Source organism: Suillus clintonianus, assembly GCF_016758775.1.
Source record: "Suillus clintonianus strain FC179 chromosome Unknown DEU56scaffold_84, whole genome shotgun sequence".
NCBI classification, from domain to species: domain Eukaryota; kingdom Fungi; phylum Basidiomycota; class Agaricomycetes; order Boletales; family Suillaceae; genus Suillus; species Suillus clintonianus.
The window spans coordinates 93,294-112,525 of NW_024539308.1; the positions used below are offsets into that span (position 1 = coordinate 93,294).

The 19,232-nt window shown below is 49.2% G+C and overlaps 3 protein-coding genes across 3 annotated transcripts; 1 reads left to right on the forward strand and 2 right to left on the reverse strand.

Annotated features, from left to right (window-relative positions):
• Positions 1-1,968: 1,968 nt before the first annotated feature.
• DEU56DRAFT_759146 (uncharacterized protein) lies at positions 1,969-3,030 on the reverse strand (the record flags this gene model as incomplete). Its single annotated transcript, XM_041350289.1, has 2 exons — positions 1,969-2,160; positions 2,242-3,030. The coding sequence occupies 2 exons, from the start codon at positions 3,028-3,030 to the stop codon at positions 1,969-1,971; spliced, it is 981 nt and encodes a 326-aa protein (XP_041204707.1).
• Positions 3,031-9,706: 6,676 nt separating this feature from the next.
• Positions 9,707-13,818, forward strand: DEU56DRAFT_743492 (glycosyltransferase family 35 protein; the record flags this gene model as incomplete). Its single annotated transcript, XM_041349012.1, has 27 exons — positions 9,707-9,779; positions 9,838-9,930; positions 9,987-10,111; positions 10,168-10,762; positions 10,816-10,899; positions 10,953-11,063; positions 11,114-11,136; positions 11,186-11,311; positions 11,364-11,413; positions 11,465-11,493; positions 11,671-11,730; positions 11,779-11,827; positions 11,877-11,901; positions 11,961-12,025; positions 12,085-12,107; positions 12,157-12,182; positions 12,234-12,464; positions 12,520-12,537; positions 12,592-12,624; positions 12,678-12,768; positions 12,820-12,836; positions 12,888-13,110; positions 13,164-13,211; positions 13,270-13,420; positions 13,477-13,535; positions 13,586-13,668; positions 13,738-13,818. The coding sequence occupies 27 exons, from the start codon at positions 9,707-9,709 to the stop codon at positions 13,816-13,818; spliced, it is 2,592 nt and encodes an 863-aa protein (XP_041204708.1).
• A 540-nt stretch (positions 13,819-14,358) lies between these two features.
• DEU56DRAFT_564087 (uncharacterized protein) lies at positions 14,359-17,291 on the reverse strand. The gene is made up of 4 exons (XM_041346831.1): positions 17,183-17,291; positions 16,668-17,133; positions 16,031-16,610; positions 14,359-15,984 (listed from the first exon to the last, which is right to left on the reverse strand). Exons 2-4 carry the CDS (start codon positions 17,089-17,091, stop codon positions 14,454-14,456), a joined length of 2,535 nt encoding a protein of 844 aa, XP_041204709.1. The 5' UTR covers positions 17,092-17,133; positions 17,183-17,291; the 3' UTR covers positions 14,359-14,453.
• Between the last annotated feature and the right edge of the window lie 1,941 nt (positions 17,292-19,232).

The following is a 19,232-nucleotide window of genomic DNA, read 5'->3' on the forward strand; positions in this document are numbered from 1 at the left end:
GAATTCACATAATCCCTGGGCTAGTGTACTCACTGGTTGGGGAAAGTATGCATGAAAGCTGGAATTCCGCTGGACGCGCAAGACGTGTCACTGGGGGGCTTCTCAAGGTCATTCGCTACTGTGATAAGCTAAATCTACATACACATGAGGGCGATTCTCATATCGCGATGCGTGATTTACAGCGGATGGTTTTAAACGGAGAGGGTTGGTGGGGCTAATAGGAGAGGTTGCATTACTGGATGCTAGAGGCGGAGACGCCTCAGACGAGTTAGCATGCTGGGGAGTAGATGGACTAGGCATGGCACCCGTAACGGTAGAAGCTGTGGTAACAGCCTGGACAGATGGTTGCATTTGTTGGACCTAGGTAATACAATGATGAGCGGTCAGCCTACCTGAAGTCATACTTGTGATGAATCAGGGACTTACCAATGGAGATGAAGCGAGAGTTGTAATTGTATTCTGCAGAGTGGTTACAGCAGACTGCAGGTGACTCACAGTAGTCTGCAGGTCTGCCAGTACAGCGCTGAAGTCAACAGTGGCGTGGTCCAGTCCAAGGCCGATATCCTGCATAGCATGCGCAAGAGTTGATTCTGATTGATGAGGGTGAGGATGGTACATGGGAGCAAAAGGAATCAGACCACTTGCACTTTTTCACCCAAATGACTTATCAGTCACTTTTCAAGTAAAAAGTGACAAATAAGCAACGTGTGTGGTTTTCCTGGTGCCCCCAGTGCTTTCACTGCTTCGCTACGATGAACGTTTCACTGCTTTGGCTGACTCTGTACATTCCACACTCACTGAGGCCCTACTAGTAGCATACCACTGATACTCTACGGTCTCTACCTTACCACTCGCCGTCGCTAATCATGCTCGCACCCCACTCGCGTTCGTTCCGTCCCGCCAGCGCATTTGTTGAAACGTTCTGTTTTTTCAACCAAGGTCCAAAACTCACGCCTGTCACACGAACCTGGTCATGCGGTCAGCGAATCCCACACGAACCTGGTCATGTGACGTGCTCTCGCTTGGTGTTTCGGCTTAGCGCCACCGTAAATTTCTGCATATAAGTCAGGAGTACACAATTGCAATTGCCACGGCTACTACTCATGGGTTCCTCTAATGATGTGCGTTTTATTTTCTCCTTCTAGGTTCTTTTCACTGTCTCATTTTCACGCAGGGGAACTATGATGATACCAATGATGAGATCCGTGTGATGGATTCTCAGCCCAAGCCTGTACGTTTTCTTCTCCTAGGTTCTTTTCACTGTCTCATTTTTGCGCAGAGGAACTATCATGCGAGAAGGAAGCCAATGCAGCAACAACGTGCTGAGGCACTTCGCGCGGCCGAGCAAACAGATTCAGAGGCCGGATGTTGTATTGTGACGTAGATTACGAGTATTGGATACGAGGCGTGATTTTTTCACTTAGCTTCTCTACTTCTCCATAGTCCTTTTGCGCTCCATCGTTGTATTGTATTTCCTTCGTGTTCTGCTGCCGTTTTCTTTTTGACGCAGTCTTCTCTATGCCCTATGTAGATCCCCAGCACACTTCATGCGACATAGCTATGCTGCTTTCGTTGTACTGCAGTATACACGTCTTGTACCCTTAGATATTCTTGTTGCGACAGAACTTCATCCAATCAAGTTGGTGTAGTGCGACGATGCAAACTCGAGCATCGCACCATGTCCATTGTAAACTAAACACTTTTCAATTGACTCGGATCGACTCGCTAACACCGGTGCAAGATGATTCAACTCATTCGTACTTCTGGAGGGGGGTCATTCAAAGCACCGTGCCGTGGCTAAGACACATCGTCTTCAAGATGATCTGAAGAACTTCAGAAGGTTACTGCGACCACAATATTTATGCCTTCGAAGATGTTACCAAAATCAGGTTCAAGTGAAGCCCATAAAGTGCGTGTTTTACATTTGTGGGTCAACAAGCATTTACGACTACATACGAACAAGAACGACTAGAATGAAGGTGACCATAGAGCATATAAATACCCCAGTGCGTCCATCAAATACCGAGCGTTCTCTTCCCGCAACCTAGTTGCTTCATCAACCTTCCTCCTGGGGATCGAGCTAGCATGGAACACGGGAACTCCAACTTCACTTGGACGTAGCCCCGTCTTCAAAATAGGTCTACCAAGATGTGTAATTGCCTGTATAACATGTCACATCAGTTGAATGCTGGCAGTCTCGAGGATGAGCAGAACACATGCCTGACGGTACCTAACCCTCACTGCCTCCTCGTCATCGTGGATATTTTCCAATAGTGTCATACCTAGCCGTGTACCTCGTTCGTCTATATCCTCCCCGGGAGTTTCTTCGCCGCCTGCCTCATCCTTGACCAGGGAGAAGACTAGCAAGGCAAACCAAGAACACTGGTGCATTGTCTGCGTGTACCAGGGTGCAAAGTCGTCGATAACCTCAATCAGCGCAGCAAATTGTGCTAAATTCATGGAGCGGGTCTCGTTGAGGGTGCTGAGTACTTTGTAGCTTCCGAACGCTCCTTCAGCTAGGGGTTTGAGCCCACGCCATAATCCATACGGGGGTATCATGATACGGTCCATGGATTCGACAGGTTCCGCGCACCCTCCGGATGTACCTTGGATGTTGTCACCGGAGGATGTTGGAGTTGGGGTTGTGTGCGGACAAAACCATTTGAATGAATATTTTGTGCACCAGAAGTCGATATTATGATCTGATTGATCTGGACAACGGTCTATTATTAGACTTGTTTGGAGGCTTTTGCCGTATAGCTCTGCGGTGAAGTACGCGATGAGGAATTCATGGCCTGGATCTCGCAAAGCCTTGCAGTGCTCGAGTTTTTGCAAGAATGTGAATTGTATGACGGGAAGATTATAATCAGGCATTAATCCCCACCAGTAATTGCCACGGAGTCGTTCGGTATATCTTGGGAAAATGAAAGTGACGTAGGGAGGGATCTGAATCCGCATGATGCCTTGATAGAAGTCGTTGACCACCTGAAGCATTACAGAGGCTTGACTTTCAATGTCCTCAGCTGTCATGGTTTTGGTTTAGAATTTGATGATAGGGGACTGTCACGGTAGGGGCGCATATGGTTATATAAGCTGAGCGTGGTGCCTCAGCATCATTCAGGAGGAGCGACATAATGAACCCCTGGTGGTGACCGCGATGGAAAACACAACTGCCCAAACCCACTACCCTCATAGGTTCTATGATGGTGTTGGCCCTTCTCAGACCCCTAGCAGCATATCAACAATCGCTGACATACGATAACCGAAGCCTGGACAAAGTTGACGTGGGTTTTATGATAATCACGGTCGGTAGTAAAGCCATCTAAGCAGACAAGCGTTAGTGTGAATTCTACAAGTTACGTACGTGATCGCATGAACAGTCAAAACATGCATTTCTCTTGCTGCCCAGATGAACCACCACGCACCCACTGACAAGTTGTGACAATGGATGCCAACATGGCCGTAATCGTAAACTTGAATACGTTGGTCAACAGGGCCATTGAAAAGTAAATCATCCTAGTAAGGGGCAAGGTAACGGTCATTAGCCCTAGTCAGAGAGTATTAATCCCACCCACCCCCACATGAGCATCGCATAAGGGAGACTCAGGCTGTTGATCATCGTAAGGGCTTTATCCCCGAAAAACGTGCTCGTCATGCCGAGCAGAAATTCTCCCTGATGCAGACCGGTTAGCATGGAAGAGATGCGGGCTACGGCAACGACTCACTGCTTTGTCCGCTGATTCACAACCATATCTTTTGATGGGGCAAGTTCGAGTCGCGGGCGAGTGAGATCAAGGTTGATATATGGGTGATTTCTGTCGCTCCCGTACTGAGATCAACGGAAGCGAAGAAAGTGCGCATATTTTTAGAAAACAAGATTTGGGCGCTTGATCTGCATAGCCCGAGTTCAAGCTGTGGAGGATACAGCATGAAAGACGCACCCATAACTCCAACAACGATCTGCATCCCAACTACACTTTGCACCGAAGAAAACGTCCACTCCGTCGCAGCTTTCATACTACACACGCACAAGTGGAGCAACTGTGAGTAAGTGACACCATTCGTGTAGCGTTTCGAGGTAGGAGCTGACATTGTCTTAGGCGAAGTCTTCGAGCAGGAATCATGTCTTCCCCTGCCGCTCCAATGCAGAAAATATCAGTGGTACCGCTTGACAAAAAGATGGAAGCACGCCTCTATCGTGTCAATAACATCTTACGCCTGCCTGGTGGACAGCAGATCATCACCTGTTCATACAATAACTCCTCACTTCGAGTCTGGGACTTGGAGAGTGGAGCACAGGTCGGGGAGGCCTGGACGGACGAAGGGAGTGGGAGTGTGTTCGGTATAAGATTGTCGCCAGATGGCAAGACAATAGCAAGTGGGAGTGATGATGGCGCAGTGAGGTTGTGGGACATCGACACGGGCAAGGTCGTCAAAAAAATGGACGGGGCACACAAAGCGGGTGGAGTCTGTGTGCTGGAGTCCAGACGGACAGCGAGTGGTGAGCGGATCCGAAGATGAAACATTCAGAGTGTGGGATGTCGAGAACGGTGAGACAATATTAATACTAGCAATAGAAATGTCGAAGAAAAAGGAGGACGCCGTGTGGCCGGGCTCGGATTGCAGTTACTCACCCGATGGCGAGATGATTGCGACAGGCGGGGACTACTTTGGGGCGAAAGTCTGGGATGCCAACACAGGCAAATTGCTCACAACACTATCTAAGGATTTTCGTCGGTACATGGTATGGACCAAGAATCTGGATCCACTCATCTCCGGGATATCGAAATTCGACACCGCCACCTGGCAAATGAGGTTTCTCGAACCTCAATTTCCCGACACTGTACACGTGATTTCAACATCTCTAAAATTTAAATGAACACATCCTGGCAAGCGTATCGTCGATCGAGCAGAGTCAGCAGACAGTGCAAGCCAACTATGGAACTTCGCAAACAATCAGCCCATTGGACCACCCCTCCACCATGACGACTATGTAGCATGTGCGACTTTTTCTGAGGATGGAAAATTGCTAGTGACCGGGTGCGACGACGGCTACGTGTACATATGGGATGTCTCTGCTATCTTAAAAAAAGTATGTTTGAATGCATGTCAATCTCCACCAAACTGATCTTATCCTCCCAGAAGAAGGTATGTTTTGTACCTCTTCAAAACTTTCACACGGCACATTGATTCGTTCACCTCAGAAAACCGTCCACAAGTTTTCATTAAATGTATGCCATATGTTTCTTATCTTATTGCTTAACTTCAATCACGATCTACACACCAGGATGATGCCACACGGCGTCGAGCCCCACCAATCAAAGACATTCGTCGAATACCCCGAGGATTCTTCAAAGATGTATGTCATTTTCATCTATGATGGGAGAGTCCTGCTTGACAGAAACACCAGTCCTCTACTATGCGTGGTGTCCCATCCGATGAGCGACGTGGCCATCACACTGCATCACCACGTCAATGGCTCCCGGGTCGTTTGCCCTCCCTTTGGTGCCACCGCCGCTCAGATACACATGGGACAACTGAGCCCAGCACACGATCCCAGTCCCGCCATCCCAGGTTGGCTCAAAACCTTATCCCTGACATGCTACGTGAACGAAATGGATCTGACATTCCGTCGCAAGAGCCGCCTGTAGTTGAGGTTCCATGCACAAGTGGCAAACCGGTACATCTCTCCCTTCTGGCTTCGTCTCTATCACTGACCCATTCTCTCGCAGAGGGACTATCATGCGAGAAAGAGAAAGAAGCCAGCTGCCAGCTCCTCTCTACCTCTAAATCTTCATACCACGCAGCAATCCAGCGCAGGAACCCAGAACACGCCACCATCATCGCAGCAACCACTTGCTACAACATCTAAGGCACTTCCCACAGCCGCCACTACTCCATCGGCGACTGGAACGACGTCGCAACATAACATCACCGTTATACAGGCCGGATGTTGGATTCGTTTCTTGCTCTGGATTAATTGCGCATCTATTGAGCACACAGACAATGAGCCTTAGGAAGAAACTTGGCGAGTTTCGTGCTTGATTGACTTTTTCATTTAGCTTCTCTACTTCTCCAATGTCCTTCTGCGCTCCATCATTGTCTTGTATTTCCTTCTTGTTCTGCTACCGTTTTCTTTTTGACAGTCTTCCCTATGTAGATATTACAACATGCTCCATGCGACATAGCTATGCTGCTTTCATTGCGCTGCACTACACAAGTCTTGTACCTTAAGATATTTTGTCCCCACATGATACGGGCAGTCATCAGCTCCAAATTATCAAACGCACCCAAGTCTCAGGCCGACGAGGTCCTCATCGATCCCTCGTCTACTGTTGCAGATCGCTGGTCTCATTCGCCATCCATGCTATTGGCATATCTTCGCTACCACACCTGGCACGTCCATTGTATACTTGCTATCTATCTGAAAATGTCGAAACCGGGGAACTTGGGGTTCTTTGGTGCCGGCCTAGCAGGTTCTTTAAGGGCGCCGTTAAGCTGCGATTGAAAGCAGGTCCCAGGGATTCGGAAGGTGGGTCGTTGAATAGCCTCTACTAGTATGGAAAGTGCGGTATCAGCCACGACGCTTACTCCCTAAATTACTTGAACTCAGTTGGGGAGTCATTTCTGTACCAAACGTGTGTTCTAACAGTCTTTCATGCCACCGTTCTTCCTATCCATACACTCCAAGTTTCCGGGTCAGAAAGGCGACTCCGTGCCACCGTTCCCGAGTAGAGAATTTCCAGCCCAGAGCGCGCGTCCAACCTTTCGACCTGCGTCTGTGCTAGACACAGGTTTGAATCACGAATTCAGCTTGATGATAGGAATTATTTGAGCGTGCTTTGGTGAAGTCAGAACGAATCCATTGGAGAGGTAATGAAGAGTGTCATCGATGAGGAACAACATCCTAAGGCGAGTGTTACAAATGAAAGAGAATTTGAAGGCGGGGATGGAGAATACTGTTGATTTGCAGGCGGAGGCTAAGAGCCCCAGACTTCAAGCTTCAAGGATCAGTGGTCCAGCGGCCAAGGATGGTGTATTGTTCGTCAACTGAGACTGGGGGGAGGAAGGCATGTAATATTTCAAATATGAAACGGTAAAGGACAACCATATAAGTACGGGCGATAATGGTGTTCTTTGCACCAGATGCGATATAAAGTACATAGATCAATTCCATATTCATGACACTGGTATAACAAGTGTCGGAGATGCATATATCAGCGTCGTGATGAGACGCGATGCGATAGCTATTCCTATCAAATATTACTAAAAGTATTGGGCATATGTTCGAACTAACGTCGTTTGAGGGCCAGAAGGCTCGTCCGGTTTGCCCACAGAGTCTAAGTATTCGGCATATGTTCGAACTAACGTCGTTTGAGGGCCAGAAGGCTCGTCCGGTTTGCCCACAGAGTCTAAGTATTGGGCATATGTTCGAACTAACGCCCTTTGAGGGCCAGAAGGCTCGCCCGGTTTGCCCCCAAGATATTGCTCGGGCATCCGCTGTTCTTCAGCCGGGTTGCCCACAGGGTATTGCTCGGGCACGCGAGCCTGTTGTTTAGCTGGATTGCCCGCAGGATATTGCTTGGGCATCTGCTGACTATCGAGGGCAGGGGGGGTGATGTTCTCCATGAGTAGGTAGATACAAGTGGAGGGAGAGATGGAAAGAGGTGTAAAGAGAATAAATACCCCCCACACGGAATGTGGACTCCGCTGTGGCACTCAAGGTGCGTCCACAATCGTGACCATGTATGTACTAATCAGATTCACAATATAAAATCAAAACAGCGGCGGGAGACTCCGAGAACAGCCTTGGGCCTTCCACAGGCTACCCTGGGCTGTCTCTTCACTTTAGCACATTTGCTTGAAGCAGTCACCCCTTTCGTGCCCTCCGGTGAAGCACTGGCCATCATGATGGTGCTCTGCTACCTAAAATGGGATGTGGAAAATTACGTATGTGATCATATGTCTATTGTCCCCAAACCACGTCACGGTGTTATGTAATTACTGTACAGCTTGGCTATGAGCCGCTGATTCGGCCCAGCGCTTGAGCAATCACGCGGCGTCAATCAAGTCGATGTCTAAGCACAGAACAGAAATGTTGAAGTTCAGCTTACCTTTCCGACTCCAGTAACGACTTGAATGTAATTGGCGAATCTCCCAAGAGGAAACAGCAAGCTGAGACTAGACTTGGTACCCAATGATCCATTCTACTTTCTTCCGTTCTGAAAGGTTCCCAATTCCCAGAGCACTGACTTGTCTTAAGGATCAGACGACGAGTTGCGAGAACCACCAGTATTCGAGGTTCCACACAGCGGGAAAACCTGCATGTTTTTTTTTTCCTTTCTCTATTCTTCTGTCTGATTCCTCTTGCAGAGGAACTATCACGCGAGAAAGAAGCCAGCTACGAGCTTGCCTCGACCTTCCAATATTCATACCACGCAGCAATCCAGTGCAACGACACAGAACACACCGTCATCATTGCAGCAACCACATGCCCCTATCGCATTCGCTGCCTCGACATTTTCTGCTGTCCCTGGTACCGCTGGGGCAACGGGAACAATGTCGCGTCCTGACATCACCGTAAGACATGCCAGATGGTGGACACATTTGTTCCTCTGGGTTACCTGTGCATCTGTTGAGTACACAGCCGATCGACATTAGGGAAGAAACTTCGTTGTTATTTTGCTTCATTGACGTTTTCAGTCTTCTCATCTAGTTCTCCGTGGCCTTCTTCCATTCCTTCTTCCGCTCCCTCGTCTTGGCAAAGTCTTGATGATTTCTCTGTCTATACCCTGCAGCACGCTTCATGCGAGATAGCTATGCTACTTTCATTGCGCTAGGAACTCGGCACTCAAGTCTCGTGTCCAATCTGATGATGGGGGACTCGGACTGTAAGTAGGGGGCGCATGTGGTTATATAAGCTCACTGGCGTGATGCCTTAGCAATGTCATAGTATTCTTCAGGAGGAGCGGTACTTAATGAACCGCTGATGGTGATCATGGTGAAAAACGCAGCTGCCCAAACTCACTATCCTCGTGGGTTCTATGTTGCCCTTCTCAGATCCCTAGCAACATATCGATAATCACTGATAAACGACAGTCGAAGCCTGCGCAAGTTGACGTTGGTTTTATGATTGGGCAGTAGAGCGTCTGAGCAGTGAGAACAAGCGTTCAAGTTATGTAGTGTGAATTCTGCAAGTTACGTACGCTATCGAATGCACAGTTACGACTCGATGTCAACTCGAATACAAAATCCTACGGCATACCTTTTGAAGCGTGGTTCTTATCTACGAGCGATTCGATGGTGATGCCTTCTCAAGGTCTGCGTCGCCCTCGTCGTGGCGTTTGCTTGCAGTTTGGAAGATGCATAGATCGCTGGCGCTAGTGGTGACCTGGTGAGTCCTCCTACTTTCTCGTCGTCGGTGAGCTGACTTTGTGATTAAAAGATGTGCTATACAAACAAGTCTGCGGCGCTCGAAATGTTTTCCGTCTGGAACAGCTCTGGGCAGCTCTGGAAGGCGAAACACACGTCACAGGGTCATCCAAAATTCCAGATCTAGTATACGCGAAATTCGAATGCCCCTCTTTCTCGGAAAAAACGACCGTAGTGACTAGTCGACTTGATATGACGTCTTTCTAACTCCACTCAAAGCGCTTGTCTCTTCCCCAGCAACTACGATTGCCAAGAACTATCGTTGGGACTAGGCATGACATCCGTGCTTGATACCACTGCCATCGGAAAGGTTCAACGCCGCCGAAGACATGTCAGGACACTTACTGGTATGTTCAATTCGTCTGGTGTCTCCTCAGTAATATTTGATAGACTTCAAACACACAGGATACTTGCCAGAGAAGGACGACGAAGGCAAGGAAAAGTGGCCTAGAGGTGAAGAGAAAGTCTGGAAAGATGGGTTGAGAAGCCTTGATACAGGTAAGCTAATCAGAACACCCAGTTCATGCGTCGCGCAATCGACTCACCTCCCACAGGCGTGCCATCCATCACCAAATCGATCGTCAACCATATCCAAACGTCTCTGGCTCGCCAGCCGCACGAGATCGACAACTTGGGAGCTTACCAGGCTGCAGCTTTCTCCGTCCGTGATAACCTGATCGTATGGCTCCCTTATCTCATATCACTCCACTCACACAACTTATCGCCGATGCACAGATCAACTGGAACGAAACACAACTACACTACTCTCGCACCGCAGGAAAGCGAGCGTACTACTTATCGCTCGAATTTCTCATGGGTCGTGCGCTCGACAATGCCCTCCTCAATCTAGGCCTCAAGCAGCAATACACGGAGGGGGTTGACAAGCTCGGCTTTAACATGGAAGATCTCCTAGCGCAGGAGCGTGACGCCGGGCTCGGCAACGGTGGCCTCGGTCGTCTCGCCGCGTGCTATCTCGACTCTTCCGCGTCCCAGGAACTCCCAGTGTGGGGCTACGGCCTGCGCTACAGGTATGGCATCTTCCAGCAGCTCATCTCGCCCGACGGACAGCAGCTGGAAGCGCCGGATCCCTGGCTGGAGAATTCTAACCCATGGGAGCTCCCTCGCATTGATGTTAGCTACGAAGTGCGGTTTCACGGCGTTGCAGAGCGCTTGAACGACGGAAGCGGCCGCGCAATTTGGGAGGGCGGTCAAGAGGTTCTTGCAGTCGCTTATGATGTGCCCATCCCTGGTTGTAACACGCGCAACACGAATAATCTTCGTTTGTGGGAAAGTAAGCCCAAGAGGGGCTTTGATCTAAACAGTTTCAATGGTGTGTTCGTAGCGACCTGGGTCTTCTACTTGACTGATAGATTTTGACTGTAGCGGGCGATTATGAACGTGCTGTCGAGTCTTCGAATAGTGCAGCGGCGATCACATCTGTATTGTATCCCAACGACCACACTACTTGTGAGTACCCCAAACAATATGAGACATTGTTCACTGAAGAGGCCTATTTCAAGTCGGAAAGGAACTTCGTTTGAAGCAGCAGTACTTCTGGACTGCAGCCAGTCTTGCAGACATCATGCGCCGGTTCAAGAACATGGGAAAGCCCATCACAGAGTTTCCCCAATGTACGTGAACCTGGTTTATCCTCAATTCTAAAAGCTCACGTTCCTTCTAGATGTCTCGATCCAGTTGAACGACGTAAGCCAGTATATGCGCGTGCACGTACCCAAGGCTAACTTTACTGAAGACGCACCCAACACTTGCTGTCCCCGAGCTTATGCGACTCCTTGTCGATGAAGAAGATGTTCCATGGAATGCTGCTTGGACCATCGTCACAGAGACTTTCTTCTTCACCAATCATACTGTCCTCCCGGTAAGTCGAGATAATACCATTTTTTGTGATATGGCGTTTACATTGATGATAGGAAGCGCTTGAGACTTGGCCTGTACCCCTGATGCAGCACCTCTTGCCCAGGTGAGCTTCACATATTGCAACGATGCAGTAACGTTAAATTGTCATCTTTAGGCACATGCAGATCATCTTCGATATCGTGAGTCTTGTGTTATATGACTGAACCTCTTCACTGAATCACGTTGGATTTGCAGAATCTGTCAGTAACTAAAATATCTGTCTTCTAATCTGACCTAAATATCGGACCGTAGATTGTTCTTGCAGTGTAAGAAAGACAAATTTCATATCATATCGAGCATCTAACTGATCTTTGCAACAAGCTGTCGAGCGGAAGTTCCCAGAAGACAGGGAGCGGCTTGCACGAATGTCAATAATCGAAGGTATTGTGATGCTGCACCCAAAGAATCACGACTTAAAGGTTTCCTCAGAGAGCGTTCCTCAGAACGTCCGCATGGCTCACCTAGCATGTATTGGTAAGTTTCGCAGTGCTCATTTCATATTTTTACTAATGTGTGTATGTAGGCAGTCGCAAAGTCAACGGCGTGGCCGAGGTAAGTCTTCACTGAGTACTCATCATTCATCTGAATATTTAGCGTCATCATTCCCACAGCTGCATAGCGAACTGGTTCAGACGACTATCTTGAAGGATTTCGTAGATTTTTATGGAGTTAGCAAGTATGTCCGTTCCGCAACTGAACTATTAAAACGCATGCTGACTCTGGTTTGTGCGTAAGGTTTGGAAACGTCACTAACGGCAGTGAGTACAGCACTCTCAATGCGTTTCTGCTTCTCATCATCTTGTTAAGTCACTCCTCGTCGGTGGCTGGACCAGGTATGTGGCTATCTTGAAATGGGCGTGGCATCGCTAAGACACTCCCACCAGTGCAACCCTGGGCTCAGCAAGCTCATCACCCTGACCCTGGACATTGAGAAGAGCGTGTGGCTCAAGGACCTCACCAAACTCGAGGGTCTTCTCGAATGTGTTGAGGACGAGGACTTCAGGGAAGACTGGGCAGCTGTAAAGCAAGCTAACAAGGAGAGGCTTGCTCACCACATGCAGGTTACTCTAGGTCTTCAAGTCAACACGAAAGCCATGTTCGACGTCCAAATCAAGGTCAGTCTGACATACTCACTATATTGCGGGGCTTGAGGGCTGATCATTGTTTCAGCGGTTGCACGAGTACAAGGTACGTGGACAGGTAATGCGTGCCATCGATCTGTGATATACCAATACATTTTAGCGCCAAACTCTCAATATACTTGGCGTCATTCATGTGAGCACCATCGATGGCACAACTGTTGGCTATTTTCACTCACCTTTTTCTAGCGCTATCTTATTCTGAAATCCATGACTCCTGAGGAGAGGAAGACAGTGACCCCACGCAATGTCTTCTTCGCAGGCAAAGCCGCTCCAGGGTGTAAGTGTTTGCACTTTTGTCAATAATTATATCGAGCTCATCGAGATTTAGATTATATTGCCAAGCTGGTTCGTTCGATGAGCGAGACACATAATCTGGTGATGCTGACAAGCTTGTAGACCATCCGCTTGATCGTCAATGTCGCTCGCGTGGTCAATTCTGATCCCGACACAAAGGATTACTTGAACGTCTTCTTCTTACCAGACTATTCAGTCACCTTGGCCGAAGTCCTTATCCCAGCTTCAGACATCAGTCAGCACATCTCCACTGCAGGTACAGAGGCTTCTGGTACGTCCAACATGAAGTTCTGCTTGAATGGCGGGCTTTTGCTGGGCACTGTTGGTACGAATTTTCAAGGTTTTTTTAGTACTATAAAGATCTGACTATTCGGATAGACGGTGCGAACATTGAGATCGCGGAGGAAGTTGGCCCTAGCAATGTCTGTGCGTAGGAGTCATATGATCATGCATGCGTCACAGACTTACTATTTTCTCGTTGCAGTCTTCTTCGGTCATCTGACACCCGCAGTGGAGAATCTTCGTTACCAACACGTGTACCACCCCGTTCCTGTCGAGCAGAAGTCGCCTGCCCTTGCACGAGTCCTTGATGAGATCTCCTCTGGGTTGTTTGGTGACAGGGGCGTGTATGAGCCGTAAGTAATGCTACAGCAAACAGTATCATGAGGTTCACTTATTTGTTTGACAACAGCCTGCTCAACACGATTCGTCAGGGAGACTACTATCTCATTACTGAAGATTTTGACTCCTGTAAGCATCTTGCTGTGTAGGGATACCGGTCCCTGATGAACCATTTTCAGACATCGAGGCTCTTCGTATGGTGGACGAAGCCTATAATGACCGAACAGAGTGGATTAAGAAGAGTATCAGGACCACTGCAAAGGTATGGATTTTAATTTTCAATAAGAAATGTAACAAGGGCGAACGCCAAATAATCCACAATTTGGAACAGATGGGCAAATTCAGCTCTGACCGTGCGATCCAAGATTACGCGCAGGAGTACTGGAACATTGAAAGCACTAAGGTCAAGTAAGCAATCGAGAAAGGCATATGAGATATAAAGGAAAAAAATAGTGGGGCCATGTGTGGGCGGGCTGACGATCCAAATGATAGTTGTATGATAAAGTGGACAATGCGATATCTGGAATCCTGCGTATGACAGTAAAGATGGATTAGTTGGGGCTAGCGAAGGAGGTATGGGTGCAGGTGGGGGCTGGTAAATGACAAAGGACAGTAGGAGGTTTCGCGGCCAATGATCAAACATGAAATGATAAATAAATAAAACCAAGAACCAAGAAGGTAAACACGATGAATCCTCAACAATGTCCTCAATTTGATGGATGTTCCTCTGTAACGTCCACACCATCATGCGCACCGGCAGATGATGGCGGTTCAATGGATGCTGCACCATTGGTGTATTCAGCGGGCTTTGACTCGGCAGCGGGTTCAACGGGGAGTTCTTCCGAAATTTCGGGCTGAGCAGCCTCTTCAGGAGCAGCCTCGTCAGCGGGTACCTCGGAGGGTGTTTCCTCAACAACAGGGGTCTGTTCTTCCGGCGCGACAGTTGGCTCAGGTAAAACATCTACTACGGGGACCGCAGGGAGAGTATCATCCGATGCCGGAGTTCCGGGGGTTTCAACAACAGGCTCCTCGACATCCTGTGTAAGCTCAGGCGCTGTGGGCACAACCTCTGGTTCTTCGACAGGAGCTGCAGGTGGGGGTAACAGATTCCTCAACGAGTGTAGCCTCAGACTCTGGAACAGATTCATCGGGGATGGCAGCGGACTCGTTATTCTCAAGGGTCTCCCCATCGAGAACGTCGTTGGATTCTTCGACCACGGCTTGTTCCTGTAGCCCTGTGGTGGTTACAGCAGGCGACTGAGCAATTTCCTCGGGGGCGCGCGAAGGTCCCTGTGAAGGTGTAGGCGGTTGAACAGCCTCTGCGGCAACTGCACCAACTGCAGCAGTAGCAGTGATGCCTAATCCCAGTCTACTCCTGCTCGTCATAGCCGTCGGCGTCTCAGACCTCTCCTCCTCCTCAGGCAAGATCTCACCAAGCTCGCCGACCTTGGGCGACTTTCCCATTACAACCTTCTTGCCCGTCAAACTAGTCTTACTGCCCCCGTTGAAAAAGCTGAATCGCTTCCTCGTAGCAGCAAATGTGCCAGAAATATCGGAGCGGAACGAAGGGCGAGGTGACGTGCGGCCACGGCGCTCGGGTGACGTCGGACGGGGCTGTGGGGGCTGCTGGCGTACATATGTCTGCTCAACAATAAGCCAGTTCACAGTATCGTTCGCAGGCAGCGGCTTCAGCCCGCAGATGACAAATGAGGGCCAGTTCTCAGTGATGGGGTCTGCAATGGCGTCGGACCAGAAATCGATGAAGGCCTCGTCAACCTGCGTTATGTGTACGCTCGCGAGCTTGGTGCTGAGGACTGAGGGCTCTTTGGTGCTCATCTCGCGTGGGGAGTCAGCATAGCGCTGTCCCGAGCGTGACCTTCCCCATCTCTTACTCGACTTAGGGGACACGAGCGGCTCTGTGATCTCAACATCCTTGTCTGTATCGAGGAGCGTTGCAGCAAGAGGGGTAGTTGCGCTCGTCTCACCGAAACCGCTCGTGGAGAACTGTGTCCAGTCGCTGATGATTGGCGAGGTGACCGACGAGACGGGGGACGTTGCACTGTTGCCGTTGCCATTGCCGTGGGCAGCCTTGTCCTTGCTACGATCGAGGATCTTGCTGAAGGGCGAAGAACGTCTGGGCACGGGCGATGCAACTTCAAGTGCCGGGGTGAGTGGAGAAGATGTGTTACGAGACAAGGACGTGAGGAGCTGGATCGTCTCGTCCACGAATACCCGACCAAACTGTGGGCCTTCTTGAGTGCTAACCGCCGAGGATGTAGAGGCACTTTCGGTGGCAGCAGTCTTGAGTGCGTTCCACAACTCAACTTGCTCAAAGGTTTCACCTTCAGATGACAGGTTGAATGCATCCAAGAGCAGGCGAACGGGTGATGGTTTGGGCTGAGATGCAGACTCTGACAGAAGGGTCTCTACGCGCACGAAGAGGACACTGCAGCTCCGCGTGGAGAAGCGAGGATGGGGAAGGAGATCCTCGTCAGTAGCGCGTGAGCCCCTCGAGTATGGATAGTGCGTGACAAGTTCCTGAAGTCGGGTAGGCAGTCTATAATTGAAGCTCTCCTCCCTGTGTGATGGTCAGACATGCCCTCAGCTTCACGGGGCGTACATACCTAATTCGCGCGAGGAACAAATGCTCGAGGATCCGACCAGCGCGCTCCCATCGAGCATAAAAGGTGGTCCAGTTGTCAGTTGGCTCACTCTTCGTTGCGGAGAGCAACCATAAGCCCAAAAACTTGGAAAGCTTGCTACCAGAGATGCTATTCGCTTCAGCATGCGACGCTAATGCGGATATTATGTCAACGGTCGCAAGAAGCAACTCGATGTGCGCTTGAGGGAGCTGGGGGAGGAGCAACTCTGTAAAGCTCTTGTGCGGATACGACGCCCCTTTTTCAGCATTGAAAAAGGACTTGTACCATGCCCATTCAGGTGCAGAGACATCCTTGCCAAAAGTGTTATTTTCAAGCACGAGGTGGCGAAGGCCCCAACGGAGGACAGCTGCGACGTCGTGAGGAGAGCGTGTGTACTCAAGCTCAGCCTCAAAGGCAGATATTGCCGCGGCGGGCGTTGGAGAGAGAGTGGTAATGCGGCTTTTAGGAGCCAAAGAATGGATGAAGAGCGAGATCAGCTTTCGTTGAATGTCAGGTGACGCGGAGTGCCAATGAGGGTGCATGATTCCGAGGGTTTCCAATCCTGAGACGATCATTAAATGTCAAACGGCTGTATGTTAATTAATTTGTAATAACTTACCTCGCTCAGTGATAGTCTGGGCACATGCTCGAACGAGTATGAGAGCTTCCAAAGGATTCAGGAGTCTTGCACCGATAACAGAGTCATCAAGAATCCTTTGGGACTCGGGATCAACTTCGAAAACGCCAAGTTCGACGTTGTCTTTCAGACTCGGAAGGTGGAGTGACAACTGGGGAAGATTCTCCGTGCGTTTGTGTGATGAGGGAGAGTTGGGAATCCGAGATTTAGGCCTAAATAATGAGAAACCTGCATGATCTTTACCCGTCTGAACCTTTGACAAGTTGGGGGCAGTGAAGTTCAATGGAGTCACAGCCTCATATTTTCCGTCAAGTAAACCATTGTCGATAGAATCCTGAAAAGGCTTTGCTTGGTCCTTGTCGTCGCTCGTCTTTCGGCCAAAGACCTTGTTCAAGAACGAGGGCATGGCTACTCTGACGCTTGGATTTCAGCAAGGGAACCGAATGAGCTTGGACCATGATGAGCGACATAAAGTAAGTTTCAGAAAGAAAACTCACCAATTCCGCGTTTTTGAGTGGCGCCAGAGTGATGAACGCTGGACAACGCGTATGGTAGCTCCTCGGTGATCTCTCCTGCGCTAAAACGCAACCTGTCACAAAAGTGTCCTTACAAAATCTTTCGCCACAACACCACGTGGTTTCGCGACCGATCAACAACCGCAAACTTGGCAGGGTTGCGTTAGGACTCCGACTTCATAACGTTAAACGTGAGGATGGAGGCACAATCATGGTCCATGACTTATCTTATCCACAGCGATCACGGTATGTTTTTTTTTCTAAAAGATGTGATTGAGCTTTAACGGTCTACGCCCAAATGATGATGTCCTTGGACTAGGCCTCAGACAATCCAAAGTCGATTTCATGGAACTGATAAGCTTATCACCGATGCTGGCTAGAAGGTCTTCTAGAGACTAGAGGCTGGCTACTATCACACTAGAGGCTGAACAATTTCTATTCCCAATCCACGGTGACCAAACTTCGACTTCCGCTTCTGCAGCAGATTTATCTGCCATGGCCCGTTAGTAGCCGGGCAACTCATCGCCACCATGCCAAGTTTTGAGGATATTGGACGACCTGGCGCTTCAGCTAATTAACGGTTTTTGCGCCCCGTCAGCGCTAAACAACATGTTGATAACCTTGGACTATCAGCGCTTGGTGCCGCGGAGAGTCATATCCTTCGGAGCCGCAGGCTTTTGAAAGTCTTTTTTTGTTCCGCCGCAGTCCCTGAGACATCGATTTTTGTTCATCTGCAGGTGCAAAGCCCAAAACGGTAGCACTTATACTTTGCCTCGGTGCACGGTCCTGGAAGAGGCAGAATCGCAGGTCTGTCCCAATACATCAGTATGTCAAAATAGTAAAACCCCGGCAATTATCATTTGGTATGTATTGGAAATTTCCGGATGAAGTCGTACTCTTGATGCTCCTCCATGTCATCTGTTCCCTGCAGCCCAAAATCGGTGTTTGGCCTTCAGATGCGTTCGCGGATTACGGTAGCCTACAACGACATCCCGAACACCTAATTCGTGACATTTCCACCGCTGCTATCCCATGCTGGTCTACATGATTGTTCAACGTCGTTGAAGGTTCAGTCAAGCTCTTTGTGCGCGAAGACCGGATATCTCGCAACGTCGATCTCTCCGGCACTTCCCTACCTTATAATAGATAAGCAAGGTTATGCGCTTTCGTCGAGAAGACTAGTGGTTCTATGGTGTGTCTTGTTTTCTATTTAGAAACTCCTAACTTGTTAGAGCGATAAGTACCGGATTCGGGCTGGAGTACAAGCATCTACTCTTTGCACACTGATGTTGTCGATTTGTGGGTCCAAGACTGCACTATCATGATCATCACAGACAAATGAACATGGAACATTCACCAATTGACCGCATCGCATACAAATCATTCCGTAAGTTGCCAGAGTTGCTCCATGTTAGGAGCATTGGTACTAGCCGTTTGCAGCATCATGACGGGCCCGCTCTGTGTGGGTGCAAACTTTGTCGGACATGCGCCACTTCAGATACTATCCGCAGTAATGAATGGTGTACCTCGGTGTGCTTCGTAGGTCTTAGTAGGGGCGTTATCGCTGTTATGATCAGTGTGTGACCTCATTTGATGGGTTAATCATGGAGAACCGGTTACCTGACTATTTACCCCCAAGTCTGATGATTGTGCAGCAACGTACAACGAAGTCATTCCAAGGATAAAGCGGCGAGAAGCTGAACACGCTGCTTCATCGCGTAGCTGATAGTACCGCAAGCCCAGAGTCTCCGACCCTTGAATTTCTTGGCAAACCCGGTGGCAAAGGTAAGTTCTGCAAGTTTACCATGAGGTCTGCGGTACTGGCGTCTAATGTCGGGGAAATCCCATTTACTGTATCAGGCTTAGCGGAATATGGCAACCAGACACTAAAGTTATGAAGACGTGCTCGGAAGGATCACAGGGCCAAGCAGGTAGTATATACCCGGTTAATAAATTTATCGACTCCCTGACTTCAGACACGGGTATTTCCTCTTCACACCCGATGCATCCTCCGCGGAGTCAGATACTTGAC

What these genes read in the sequence shown, in the direction of transcription:
- DEU56DRAFT_564087 (XM_041346831.1), bottom strand. Translation starts at nt 17,091, where the DNA reads ATGCCCTCGTTCTTGAACAAGGTCTTTGGCCGAAAGACGAGCGACGAC. An exon ending in CCAGACTATCACTGAGCGAG is followed by an intron (nt 16,611 to 16,667) that starts GTAAGTTATTAC and finishes TGATCGTCTCAG; the next exon opens with GATTGGAAACCCTCGGAATC. An exon ending in TTGTTCCTCGCGCGAATTAG is followed by an intron (nt 15,985 to 16,030) that starts GTATGTACGCCC and finishes ACCATCACACAG; the next exon opens with GGAGGAGAGCTTCAATTATA.